At 44.4% G+C, this 14,673-nt stretch overlaps 1 protein-coding gene across 3 annotated transcripts in view; it reads right to left on the reverse strand.

Moving 5' to 3' along the window:
* The window catches only part of LOC140429532 (transducin-like enhancer protein 1), a 145,435-nt gene that overhangs the window by 34,010 nt on the left and 96,752 nt on the right, over window positions 1–14,673 (reverse strand). For all 3 annotated transcript variants that reach the window (XM_072516652.1, XM_072516651.1, XM_072516650.1), the window contains 3 exons: window positions 11,944–12,096; window positions 6,018–6,150; window positions 5,506–5,690 (listed from right to left, as the gene is read on the reverse strand). In XM_072516652.1, coding sequence (XP_072372753.1) covers window positions 5,506–5,690; window positions 6,018–6,150; window positions 11,944–12,096 — 471 coding nt within the window. The remainder of the gene's footprint in view (window positions 1–5,505; window positions 5,691–6,017; window positions 6,151–11,943; window positions 12,097–14,673) is intronic.

A 14,673-nucleotide genomic window follows, 5' to 3' on the forward strand; every position in this document is an offset into this window, starting at 1 on the left:
AGGAGAGACAAAAACTGCATACAGTACTCCAGATGTGGTCTCACCAAAACGCTGTAGAACTCGACCAAGACTTCTTTATTCCTGTACTCCAACCCCTTTACAATAAAGGCCAACATTCCATTTGCCTTTTTAATTCATTGCAGTAACTGTAACTGTATGTTAACTTTTTGTGTTCCTTGTATCAGCACAACTAAGTCTCTTTGAACATCAACACTTAAAAGTTTCTCACCTTTTAATTAATTTTTTTAAGCTCTTCATATTCTTTTGACCAAAGTGAATAACTTCATAATTCCATACATTACAATTTATCTGCCGCCTTGTTACCCACTCACTTAACCTGCCTATATCGCTTTGCAGCTTTTGTGTCCTCCCCACAGCTTACATTCCCACTTGGGTTTGTGTCATCAGCAAAGTTAGATACATACTCTCCATCTCTCGATCCAAGTCATCAATACAGATTTTAAATAGTTGAGGACCCGGCACTGATCCTTGTGGTGCTCCACTAATTATTACCTACCAATTTGAAAATGTCCTATTTATGCTCACACTCTGCTTCTTATCTGTTAACCAATCCTCTTTCCATGCTAGTATATTACACACAACTCTTGTGCACTTATCTTGCCTATTAACCTTTTGAGTGACACCCTACTAAATGCCTTTTGGAAATCCAGGTATACCATATCTACTGTCTCCCCTTTATCTACCTTACTAGTTACATCACTAAAAAACTCCAATAAATTATTAAACACAATTTCCCTTTAGTAAATCCATGTTGACTTATTCCAATCTTTTACACTTTTCTAAGTGCATTGTTAACACCTCCATAATAATCCATTCCAGCCTGTTCCCAGCAACTGATGTTGAGCTAATTGACCTGCAATTCCCAGTAACATTTACCAACTTCCAATCTGACAGGACCATTCCTGAATCCAATGAATTTTGGAACATCACAGCCAGTGCACCCATTATCTCTGCATCGGTCTCTTTTAGTACCAGAGAGTGTTGGCCATCAGGCCCTGGGGTGAGTTGCATTTTAGTCCCCTAAGTTTCTCCAGTGCCTTTTCTCTGTTGATATATATTTTCCTAATTTTCGGCTCTTAGTTTACCATCTATTTCTGCAATGGAACTTGTGTCTTCTCCTTTGAAGACAGACACAAAAATATTTCCAAAAGAGAAAATGCTGGAAATCTCAGGTCTGGCATCTGTAAGGAGAGAAAAGAGCAAATGTTTCGAGTCCAGATGATCCTTTGTCAAAGCTTTGTCAAATATTTGTTCCATGCCGTTGTCATTTCCTCATATCCCATGATAATTTCTCCCATCTCTGATTCTAACGGACCAATGCTTACTTTAGCTACTCACTTCCTTTATATGTACTTATAAAACAGATTGTAAGAGCTTTTACATTACTGGATTGTTTACGCTCATTCTTTTTTTCCCACTTTCTATCAACTTTTTGGTTGGCCTTTGCTGGTTTCCCAATCACTCAGACTTGTTACTGTTTTTGGCAATATTCGCCTCTTCTTTTAATCTAACACTATCCCTAACTTCCTGAGTGAACCACAAATCGGTCTTTCTTGGTAAATTTCTTTTCAATGGAGTGTATTTTTGAACCAGGGGCCGGTTTAGCTCAGTTGGCTGGACGTCTGGTTCCTGATATGGCGCAACTGAACAGCCCGGGTTAAATCCCAGTACCAGCCCCGCATTCTCAGCCTTGCCCCTTGTCTCAATTGTGGTGACTCTCTGGTTAAATCACCACCAGTCAGCTCTCAAAAAGGGGGAGCAGCCTATGGTCCTCTGGTACTGTGACGACATTTACATTTATGAATTGTATCATTAAATGCTTCCCACTGTTCATTAACAGTCACACCTTTTAGTCTATTTACCCAATTCATCTCAAGTCAGTTCTCTCTCAGACCTATGTAATCGGCTTTAAGTTTAAGATTCCTGTTTGTGACTGGAGCATGTCACTTTCAAATTTAACCTAGAATGTGAATAGTGTTGTGATCACCTCAGGGGAAAAAAGGATTAAACTATAAGTGCTTTATTATCTCTAGTATGATGTTCAATTACGTACAGTAGCCATACCTACTCAGTGCAATCCTAATATATAGGATCCTAATATATTTAAATCTAGCTCATTACAAAAAATAAAAAAGCATTTTTAAAAGTCTTGTTGAAACATGTCCTTTAGGAGATGAAGATGGTACAGAGAAAGAGTTTGCTTCATGTCAATGGCCTTGCTTCTGCCACTGCGCTGATGAACTGGAACAGGAACATTAACTGTTCCTTTCTCCATAGATGCCCCATGACCTGCAGAGTGCTTCTGGATATTTTGTATTTATTTGAGAATATTACAGTTCTCTTGAGTTACATTTTTATGCAACAGTGCTGCAAATGTCAATAGTATTTCAAGATGTCGGAAGCATTGTTATTTCCTCTGGAGGTATTAAGAACTATTGAGGAGGTTATTCACCCCCACAATCTTTGAAAGCATCAGTGACAGTGCAGTCATAAAAAGCAGTCGCTCCCTTGATTGATAAGCTTGATGTTGTAGGGAGAGGCGCTTTGCAAAACCTTTGAGGATCCAAATTTGGAATTTCTCCTCAGTGGTGTCAAAAATTCAGATAAAATTTGTTATGTTCATATAGGGAAGAATGACCTTTAATTAAAGCGTTCCCTTATACAGTACTATGCCCTTTCATATCATACATATGGAAATAAAATAATTGAGCACTACTGCTTTAACCTGACCCATTTAATACAGAGCTCAGTCCAACCTAAATCCTTAATGTTCGGCTAATTCACACCCTCAATTATAGTAGCTTGGAGAAAGGGAGTGCTTGGGGAAAGGTTCCACCGATGTGGGGTAGTGGGGGAAAGAGTGTGAAGAAAAGGAGTTCTCAAATTCTTTAACAGAGATTGAAGGGATTCATATTTTAATTTTCATTTTAACATCGAGAACATGTTAATTGCAGCTCAACAATAGATGCAATCCTTGGGGTGAAAGTCCTCAATGATTCTCTCTTAACCACAAAATTGGTTCAAAGCCTGGTTTCCCATATAAACAAGATGGAGTCAGAGAAGCCCCGAAGATATTAATTTGTCACTTTTTACTGAGTGAAATTTAAGCAATATTTCACCTGCATTGAATTGTCATATTGAACAGTGCAAATTCATTAGAAAATGCTTTATTACTTTTAAATTGCTTTGTAACTAATTTCATGATCATTGTTGCAATAAAAGCCCATAGCAAAGTGTTAAAGGTATTTAATGCACTGCTGTACTATCCCCAAGATATTAAGAGTTATTTATTTATTTTTTACAAATTTTGTGTCTGGAATTTCTTTACTAGTATTGCTTCATTGGCAAGTGTTCCTAATTATTATTTTTAATAACATCTAGCCAAGTAGCTCTTAGCATTAGAACATTAAACTTGTCAGATATTCATGGATGATTTGGAAATTTCATTTACATATATTTTTATAAATGGCAAAAATAATATAATTAAACCATGAACATCAAGTGTTTATGCAGTTTCCAATGGAACCTGCAGTTCAATTACCTCCTCCCATGTTTCTCATCCATCTCAAATATTTTCATGTTTCGCTCTGTTTACACTAATTGGCTGGAATTCCAATGTTCCTTCCTTAGGGAGTGTGCTACACATACATGTAACCATACATGCAGAGAGCTCCTTTCCCAACAGTTAAGTTTAAATATTTAGTTTGTACGCTGCAATATCCATGCTCCAAGCGATCAAATTAAGGTTTATAAAAGTGGCACCGATACTTTCTAAACCCAGTGTGACACTATACTGGAGGTGGACAGTGAAACATTCTAAAACTATTCTTTCGCACTTCATCAGTGTGGGTGGGTGTGAATTTGGTTTTATAATGCAACTTAAGCATGATATCTCTTCACAGTCATGTTAAAATTGCAGTGTGAATTTTTACATATTTAACAGCCAGACCTATTGAGAGCCTAGGATTTCATGACCGAGCTTTCCAAATCATTGATAATGCTTATTAAATCTTTCAATGTTAGATACAAACTCAATTTTAACTATATTGTCGTGAGAAACTGCATGCGGCTAAAGATAAATATTAGGAAACAAAAACAGTATGCGTGAATGCATTCATTCTGGACTAAGTTGTATTTTATTATTTCTAGCATCACCACTTCCAACCAAAAACTCAAGAGTATATTGAGGAATAAAAAGAATAACTTTGAATCAGTCAGAGTAACACATCTTTTGTGGTACAGCGAGTCCTCAACATTGACTCTATGTTGAATGAAGTCTTACGGCAGTAGATAAAATACATGCTGAAAACCTCCTGTTGATTGCCCTCAACGGTAAAGATTGTATTTGAATGACGTATCTATCACCAAGGGTGGCTCTATAGCACTGTTGCATCCTTTCCCTGTCAATTTGACTTTTCCAATATATGTATGTGCAAATGAAAATCTCCCATGATTATCACCAACATGAGGGAAAAAGCTTCTTGACCTCATCCCCACCACCTTTCTGTCACAGAGCATTCCATTGCTATTACTGGTCAAACCACAGCACAGTCCTTGTGGAAACAAAGTTAAGTCTTCATACTGAGGACCCCTTCCATCAAGTGTATGGCACTACCATTGTGTTAAGTGGCAAAGATTCTGAACCATTCTAAAATCTTAAAACTGGGCATCCATGAGAGTTTGTGGCCCATCACCAGCAGAAAAACTGTATAACACTACATTCTGCAGTCACTTGGCCTGGCATATCCCTCACTGTAACATTACAATCAAGGCAGGGGATCAGCCCTAGTTCAATTTGGAGTGTCGAATAACATGCAAGGATCAGCACCAGGCATATCTAAAAATGAATGCAACCTGGTGAAGCAACAACTAGGACTACATGCATGCTACGCATTGAAAGCTAAATATTCCCACAACCAGCTAATTAGTTCAAAGTTCTGCACCCCTGCCACGTCCAGGCTTGAATTGTGCTGGACAATTAAGCAACACATTGCAGTAGGAGACTCCCATTCCCATCCTCAGTGATGGTGGAGCCTAGCATGTCAGTGCAAAAGACAAGGCTGAAGCATTTGCAACATTCTCACCCAGAACCTCTTGAGTGGACAATCCAACTCGACCTCCTCTCAAGGTCTCCATCATCACAGATGCCAGCCTTCAGTCAATTTGACCCTACTTAAAATCAACCTCTTTCGCCAAGCTTTTTGTCACCTCTCCTTAAAATCGCTTTCCTTGGCTCAGCAACATCTTTGTCTCCTTACACCTCTGAATTGCCTTAGGACTATTTTCTATGCTACAGGTGTGATACATCTTACAGACCAAGAATACAACCTATTGATTTCTAACCTGTCCTCTAATTCAGTAACTTCATTGCAGTGTTAATATAAGCTTACTTGTCACACTAATAAAGATTATCATTTTTACTACTGCTGCTACTTTTTGAATGAAGGGAAGAGACTTGATGACTGTGTGGGATACATGACTTACCATTGGGGGCCGCGCATAGGCAACTACAGCTGCTGCTGCCGCAGCACTCATCTGAGGTGAGATATTATGCAAGCCTGGATAACCCCCTGGGCTGCTTAGTTCTCCATTTATGCCCGAATGAGGCACTATCCCAAAAGGTGAAGGGTAAGGTCCTGGTACTGCCAAGGGTGGCCTTAACGCTGAGGCTGTAAAGTAATGGTGAAATAAGGTTACTTTATTTTAGTATTTGCCAAATCTAGATTATGCTTCAGATTCAAAGACAAATCTACACGACACAACCATTAAAACATTTATCTTTGCAGTACGGTTTACAAAATAATCACAAAAGTACAATAACCTTTCCATAATATAGATCTACTGAATAGGGTCAAATTTAAATTACCATTATAGATTATGTTTTACAGCATTCCCATCTCAAATTAGTCTTTGAACACCAATAAGACTACAAACGTTAAAAAGTCATTTTATCCGATGCTTTACCATTTTTAAACAAAGGATAATAAATTAGTTACGTAATGAGTCCATCCCTGGAGGCTTGCAGAGGCCTGGACGTGGTCCTGAAGGTACACTTGTGCCAGGAGTTGGCATGTCTCCTCGTGGAGTTGGAGTACTAGATTTCATCACTGGAGTGCTGGCCTTTTCATGCTACATTAAAATCATATTTAAAGTATACATTAACATTCGTGAAATAATAGTGATATATTATTTCAATTACATAACATTGCAACATTGACCATGTGCTTACAAAATCCTTTTTTTTTTCAACAAAAGGTTAAGCAACCGGGCCCATTCTCAGCAAGGATAAACCAGCTACAATTAGTAAGTTCCAGTTGTTACCTGAAGCTGCCGGTGCCCTAGAGATGGAATAATACTGCTTAGTTCAGGAATTCCTGACCTCAGTGTTGCGAGATCGGAAGTTGCCATTTGTATTATACAGCAGCTTTCAATTTGCCAGATCAGCATCAGGTAAGAGCCAGGGCTAATACTGAAGGGTAGCTGGGTTTGGTGTCTCAGTGCAGTCTGGGAAGGGAGAGAATAATGCCAACACAGACCAAGATAGATTCGGGGGGAGGCAACAATGGCCCCATGAACCGAGAGGGATGGGAAAATTAATCAACATTTTAAAATAGCGTAAATTAAATTCAACACAGGATGTACCTGTACACATCTACAGTACACATTCTGTATATTGCAGCATGAATGATACATATCTGAATGAATACTTTCCAGCTATTTTGAGATTTCAGATTAGATTGCGAATGGAATCGAGAAGGTTAGTTTGTTTTGAGCTGACATTACTTGGGCAAAACTTCTGGTTGCAAAGTAAAATAAAGTCCTGTGTAGTTGATTCACTGTTGCAGCTTGCATTAACGTGCTTTTAGGCCAGGCACACATTGATCATTTCAGATCACAACTGCCTCCTCTCAGTCATGTTTATAGATCAATGCAGGACTTTCTCAACCATGCTTTACAAGATGGAGGGGAAGGGGGGTGGGAGGGGAAGGGTCACGTGATGCGAGCGGCTACGTTTGTGTGAGCTCTGGCTCTGCTCTTCTTTCAATCCTTTATTTTTTTCCCAGCGCAGATTTCATAATTGTGTTTTTTTTGGCATATATATGGATGATCCTGATTGGAGTTTTGCGATGAGGAACTGAGTTAAAACATAAAGAGTTCTCATTTGACCATGGTGGTCAGTGTTGGCTGGGGTGGGGCCCAGCTGGCAGTGGAGTTGTTGCTGGTGAGCGGGCCTTTGCCTCGGCAGTGCTGTGTGCATTGGGATGATGGCCGCAATTGAGAATATTGTTCTCATGAGGATCTCAGCTTTGTGCAGATCTTTAGAGCTCACTTTGAAGATTTGCGAGGTATCCGTGGGAGAATGGTGGAGCGCACAAGAATCCTTGCATTCGATGAACACCTACCCTGGTGAGGGCCCACCTTCGATTTGTTGAGACCCTACTGCATGATGTGTCACCTATGCGGAAGGGCATGGGATGTAGGGGCTGGACAAGGAATGTCCATGAGCCTAGTCTCTGTCGAGAAATGGGAGGGGAATTCCCGATGGAGTTTGAAAATTGGCTGCCATGCTTTAGTAATCTTGATTTGGAGGTTGGGCATATCAGGTTCGATGGAGCAAAGTGTACCCGGTTTTCAAGGCCTAGAGCTGGTTGAGTCCCCCAACCACTCGCTCTATATTATCCTGTTCTCGTCGTAGGGGTTGGAGGTGGCAGAGTCACCCCGCTGGCTGGTGCCAAGGCTGTGGATCTCTTGGGCACCGGCATGGCGTCAGTGAAGGTGCTTTGTTTGATGGTATCCTTGAGAGATCCTGAGGAGTGCGCAATGATCCTGTCATGGTTTTATCGAGCAACATAGATGGTGTTATTATCCTGCAATTTTTCAATAATCCTTGGCGTTACTCCCTTATGATTCTGCTGTTGATCATCTGTTGTTGTCTTTTCTCCTGCAAGGGCGTGTGAGGTGTGTGTACGAGGGAGAGAGTCACCTTTTATCCGGTTCTAGCAAAGACCATGAGCGGGATTCTCCCCTACCCGGCAGGGCGGGCGGTCCCTCCGCACCTTCAGGGGCTAGGCCGGCTCCGGGGGGGTTGGCGCCGTGCCAGCAAGCGTCAAAGGGCTTGCCGCCGCGCCAACTGCCGCCGAAGGGCCTCCGCCGGCTGCCGTGAGTTGGCGCATGTGCAGGGGGGTTTGTCTCTGCACCGACCAAGGCGGAGGTCCACAGCAGCCGGTGCGGAGGGAAAGAGTGCCCCCACGGCACAGACCCGCCAGCGGATCGGTGGTCTCCGATCGCAGGCCAGGCCACTGTGGGGCACCGCCCGGGGCCAGTCCCCCCCCCCCCCCCCGTGTCCCTGCCGAGGAACCCGGAGGCCGCCCGCAGAGCCAGGTCCCGCCGGTAAGTACCTGGTCTAATTTACGCCGGCGGGACCAGCCTAAAACGGAATCGCCGGGGGTCGCTGCCAGCGGCCGCCGACCGGCGTGGCGCGATTCCCGCCCCCGCCAAAACCCCGGCGCCGGAGAATTCGGCAGCCGGAGGGAGAGGGATTCACACCGCCCCCCCCGGCGATTCTCCTGCCCGGCAGGGGGTTGGAGAATTCCGCCCCATATTGATTTGATTCTTTGAAATGTGGGGCGGGATTCTCTGCAAACGGCGTGATGTCCGCCGACCGGCGCCAAAAACGGTGCGAATCAGTCCGGCATTGCGCCGCCCCAAAGGTGCGGAATCCTCCGCATCTTGAGTGGCCGAGCCCTCACCTTGAGGGGCTAGGCCCGTGCCGGACTGATTTCCGCCCCGCCAGCTGGCGGGAAATGACTTTGCCGTGCGGCGCATGCGCGGGAGCGTCAGCGGCCGCTCACGGCATCCCCCCGCATGCGCAGTGGAGGGGGTTTCTTCCGCCTCCGCCATAGTGGAGACCATGGCGAAGGCGGAAGGAAAAGAGTGCCCCCACGGCACAGGCCCGCCCGTGGATCGGTGGGCCCCGATCGCGGGCCAGGCCACCGTGGGGGCACCCCTCGGGGCCAGGTCACCCCGCGCCTCACCCAGGACCCCGGAGCCCACCCACGCCGCCTTGTCCCGCCGGTAAGAGAGGTGGTTTGATTCTCGCCGGCGGGACAGGCATTCCAGCAGCAGGACTTCGGTCCATCGCGGGCCGGAGAATCGCCAGGGGGGGCGGGCCCACCAACCGGCGCGATTCCCACCCCCGACGAATATCCGGTGCCGGAGAATATCCGGTGCCGGAGAATTCGGCAACCGGCGGGGGCGGGATTCACGCCAGCCCCCGGCGATTCTCTGACCCGGCGGGGGGTCGGAGAATCCCGCCCGTGGTCTCTGCACAGTATTACTCCTTTCTTTAATTATGTGTTGTAATCCTTGTGGTTATGGGAAGAGAGAGCTTTTTGGACATTTCTTATCACATTTATAATGGAGATGAGTGGAGTCATGGCAGGGTGAGGGGTGTTGGTTGGTGTGGTTGGGCGGTAGAGTTAGTTTAGTGTTCATGGAGATTGAAGATTGCCCCCTTTTCGAGCTAATTCTATCGGGTCTTTATTTTGTTTTTTCTTATTTTAAATCTAAGAATCCGTGCTTGACTCCTTCGATGCACGAGCAGATTACGTATCCTGGGAAGACTATGTTCCTGCTGATGATCCTTGAGGTTGGAGTGCATTTGGAGTCCCTTTTTTTCCTTAGAGCTAGAATAGGAAGAATTGAGTGGCAGCGCACGCTAAGGTGGGTTTGGTCAATCCTTGTCTGATTTATTGAAGAGTTAAACGGTTTGCCATGCCTGTACATTGTTGGAATCCTTCCCTCGTGTGGGGATATGTTTGATGGGGGTGTTAGGCACCCTCCTGCAAGTGGTCTTATGTGGTGTCCTCCTCGTTGTGGTTGGATTTTCCATGTGGAAGCAGTGTTTGTGTCTCTGTTGAAGCAACATTGTTATTTCCTTTAATATCATGATGGGGTGCAGTGGCTAATATTCTGAAGTTTGCTCAGGTGTTCTTCCTATTTTTTTTTTCTTCTCCTTTTCATCTGGGTGAGAAGTGTGCTGCTATGAATCCTGGTCTGGTGGTCTATGGAAGGTTCCCCTTATTGTACCGGAGTGGAGGATTCCCCCCGCAACTTTCATGGTGCCCAATTATTGGGTGTCCTGATGATCCTTCTTCGGTGAGGGGATCTCCCCAGCTGGGGCAGGTGTAATTTTTTTTGGTGTCGATGGGGTGGTGTAATTTATTTTGGTGTCGACGGGGGTGATGCACTGCCCTGGGTGTGATTGATGAGGTGCAGGATCAGCTGGAGTGTATGTTTTGGAGTGTGCTGGAGGATACGGTTTCCTGTGTGTCCGAATGTGCATTGGGCAAGGCCAGGACCGGTGATTTGGTTGGTATCCTGTTGCCCTCTGGAGTTTGGGATGTCCCTTCTCGAAGGCACTTATTATGGACCTCCCAAGAGTCTGGGTTTTGTTTTTTCAATGCACGGTGGCCTCGAGTTGAGCCGAGTCCTGTACTTCGGTTGATATCCTGGTGCCCCCGCCAATGGTCAGGATGCTTTCTTGTTTAAATGAGCAGCTTGTTCGCTTCTTCATTAATGGGTGATGGGTGTGTGCCGGGGGATTACAGGCTGATAGTGTGGTTCAGATTCTTTGTTATCCTGTGATCCACTCTTGGTAGTTCTAGTTCTCCTTCCTTTTTGTTTTCCTGGGAGGTGTTGGCAGCACTGGTCATTATCCGTACATGGTCCTCTCTGTCTAAATGTGTGGAATGATGCTGGTTCTGTATTGGACCCGAGACTAGGGTTATGTTGCATTGTGTGATAGAGCTGGGGTTCTCATGTATTTTCCTTTTTTTAGGCATATAAAGAATCCATTATTGGTTCCTGCCTGGGTACAGATGGGTCTGGTGTCCAAGGAGAGGAGGTTGCAGTGCATCATTGGTGCCTCTGGCGCTGCTGGAATTGAGGAAGATATATATTGGTGTGTACCCGAACCTGGCGTGAAAAATTTATCTTGAACTCTCGTGGCAATTGTGAGCATTCGCTGCATAATAAGGTGTTTACCATTTTACTGTGTTTTCATGGCCTTATCGTGTTTCTCCTTTGTTTTCCGCTTGGGCTTATAGAGGCATAAATGTATCAAATTTGTTATACTGCAGTTCACCTGTCCCCTTCTGTATTCAGGTAAGTGGAGCCTTGTTTTTTGCTTGCTGTGCCGAACCAGAATTTTGGTTTTGTTGTGTTGCTTGTTAAAATGTTAAAAACCTCAACAAATATACTTTTTTTTAAAAAAAAGGCTTTCCAATACATACTGGAAATGTAACGGCAAAGAGAAGGTAACGTATGCATTGGCATCCTGGGGTAACAATGTTAGTGCATTCTACAACAGTAAAACCAAACTTAACTATTTGAACCAATAAATATCAGCATGTGGCGTTAGATCTGAACTTGATACTAAGTGAAATGTTTGAATTTATCTAAGCTGCTAACAGAAGTGCCAGGAGATAATAAATTGCTTTCTAGTTTAATTTAGGATCAAAACATTTGACAATATAAGCAGTTTTCAATCATATGTACCACATTTTAATTGTGTATTAATTATCTTGTTTTTAAAAATCTCCTCCAAGGCTTAACAATGCATAAATGTTTTATCTTAATAGGATTTGTTTCAACTACTTCCAAAGCCAAATATCAAGACAATGGTTTACTCCCTTTTCTAAACACAATAGGGCCATTTCGCAACTTACACAAAACCATTGCAAAGTCACAATTATGAATGGGTTGCTTGGATATTCAATCTTGTTACACATAACAGAAGTCATAAATATTTTCTGCTCCAAAACATTTTTCAGACAACATATCAATTTTCAAAATTTCCAGAGTAAAATTTGTGCAACTTCTGGCATGATCTAAATGAGAAGGGTTACATCTGGTACTCACATGGCTGAGCTCTTTGGATTTGAGTGATGAGGAACTGCCAGAAGATGCTGTGGAAGCCGGGCTACTGGAAGCATCCTTCTTGAGTAGGCGAGATTTATCCAAGCCGTTCTCACGCGGTGAATGGGCAGGACTGCCACGTGGCGACGATGGGTCCTACATATACATATGCAATATCTTTTTGTCAGTTATGCCACCACAAATTAATAGAAGTACCACTTAGAAGGTTGGTTAACATAGTTCATGCAGTCCGTATTAGCTTGGATAAAAATTGGCTTAAGGACTGAAAACAGCTCATCATGGTACATGGTTGTTTTTCAGATAGGAGGACGGTAGACAGTGATGTTAAGAGGTGTGGCTGACAGTGAAGATCATATCAATCGACTGAAAGAGGAAATAGTGCAGCAGACTGGTCAGGCAAGTGACAGATGGCAATGAAAGCAGAGAAGGTGGAGGTGATGCATTTTGGAAGAAGATTTAGGGAGAGGCAATATAGACAAAATAGCATGATAATAAAAAGTGTGCACGGATCTTGGAAGGTGATAGGAAAGGTTGAGAGTAATTAGTAAAGCATGTCGGCTTGTGGGCTTCATAAATAAGAAATATTAAGTACAAAACAAGAAATGTTATGCTGAACCCATACATAAAGCTCATGTTACGTCAGAACTACAGTACTGTATACAGTCCTGGTCACCAAACCTCAGGAAGTTCTTTGAAATGGTACAGAGGAAATCTACAAGATTGGCTCCAAGGATGAGAGATTTTAGCTACAGTTTTAGGTTGGAAAAGTTGTTTCCTTTGGAAAGAGATTGAGGGGGAATTTGACAGAGGTGTACAAGGTTATGAAAAGTTTGGATAATGTTTGGTTATGGTTCAGAATGAAAAGCTGTTCCCATTAAGGGCTTCCAAAAAGTGGACCTCGGCTTGACATCCTTCGTGTTCATGTGAAGGCAAGCGTCCAGCAGAGCAACAATGCTGATTGGCTATTGTGGGGAAGATTTGCATCAGGCAGTCAGTGCTTCCAGGAAGTGGGCCTCAGCAAGACACCCTCTGTGTTCGAGTGGAGGCAAGTGCAGCAGAGCTGTGAAGCTGATTGGCTGTTGCGGGGAAGATTTGCATCAGGCGGTCAATGCTTCTGGAAAGTGGTTCCTGGAGGAGCGGTTGTCAAGGGACAATTAAAGCCCAAACTCCACTTCAGTGTTCTCCCCCCCTCCCTCCTCCTCAAACCAAAAAAAAACAGTCACTGTGAGGACCATAAGCAAGAGAAAGACAAAGGGAGAGAGAGAGAGAGAGAGAGGTGCGCTATTAGGAAATACGCAGTAGAGTGGTGAGGCTTTGGCTCGTGGCGCCTCCGCAGAATACAGATAATCCCAGGTAACATCCTCTTAACTTTCTTCTTTAGTCTTGGTGCAGTTGGGATGGCAATGAGGGCAGTGATATGCTCCTCCTGCAGGATGTGGGAGCTCAGGGAAAATTCCGTTTTCCCTGATGACTACACCTGTGGGAAGTGCACCTGGCTGCAGTTCCTGAGAGACCGAGTTAGGGGGCTGGATACACTCAGGATCATCTGGGGTGCTGTGCACTTTATAGATAAGAGTTTTAATGAGGTGTTCACTCCTAAGGTGCAGGCAAAGAGTAACAGGGTGACCACTAGGAAAGGCAAAGGGAGCAGGCAGAGAGTGCAAGAATCCCCTGTGGCCATTCCTTTTGTAAACAAGTATACCGTTTTGGATACTGTTGGAGGCGGGGGGGGGGGGGGGGGGGGGGGGGGGGGGGGGGGAGAGAAGAGAAATGACCGTTCAGGTGAAAGCAGCAGTTGCCACATCTGTGGCACTATGACTGGCTCGGAGACACAGCGGGAAAGGATATAGGTAAACAGGACCGTAGTGATGGGAGACTCGATAGTTAGGGGGACAGACAGGAGATTCTGTAGCCGAAAACAGGAGTCCAGGATGTTGTGTTGCCTCCCGGGTGCCAGGGTCAAGGATATTTTGGAGCAGCTGCAGAACATTCTCAAGGGGGAAGGTTTGCCTCACAAATTTGTTCGAGTTCTTTGATGAAGTGACCAGGAAGGTTGACGGGGACAGGGCGGTAGATGCAGTCAATATGGACTTCAGTAAGGCCGTTGATAAATTTCCATGTGGTAGGCTGCTCTGGAAGGTTGGATTACATGGAATCCAGGGAGAGCTGGCAAATTGGATATACAATTGGCTTGAAGGTAGGAAGCAGAGGGTAATGGTGGAAGGATGCCTGTCGGACTGGAGGCCTGTGACTTGTGGTGTGCCTCAGGGATCAGTGCTGGGCCCATTGTGGTTTGGTGAGAATGTACAAGGCATGATCAGTAAAATTGCAAAAAATAGGTGGTTTTGTAGACAGTGAGGAAGGTCATCAAAAATTGCAGCAGATTCTTGATCAGCTGGGGGAATGGACCGAGAAATGGTAAATGGAGTTCAATACAGATAAGTGTGAGGTTTTGCAATTTGCAAAGTCAAATCAAGGTAGGACCTTCACGGTGAATAGTAGAACCTCAGGGAGTATCGTGGAACAGAGGGACCTTCGAGTTTAGGTGTATGGTTCTCTAAAGGTGGAATCACAGGGCAGTGAAGAAGGCTTATGGTATGCTGGCCTTCATCAGTCAGGGCATCGAGTATAGAAGTTGGGAAGTTATGTTGCAGCTGTACAGGACGTTGGTGAGGCCTCGCCTGGAGTATTGTGTTTAGTTTTAGCTGTGAC

This window comes from Scyliorhinus torazame, chromosome 9 (assembly GCF_047496885.1).
Source record: "Scyliorhinus torazame isolate Kashiwa2021f chromosome 9, sScyTor2.1, whole genome shotgun sequence".
Lineage (NCBI taxonomy): Eukaryota > Metazoa > Chordata > Chondrichthyes > Carcharhiniformes > Scyliorhinidae > Scyliorhinus > Scyliorhinus torazame.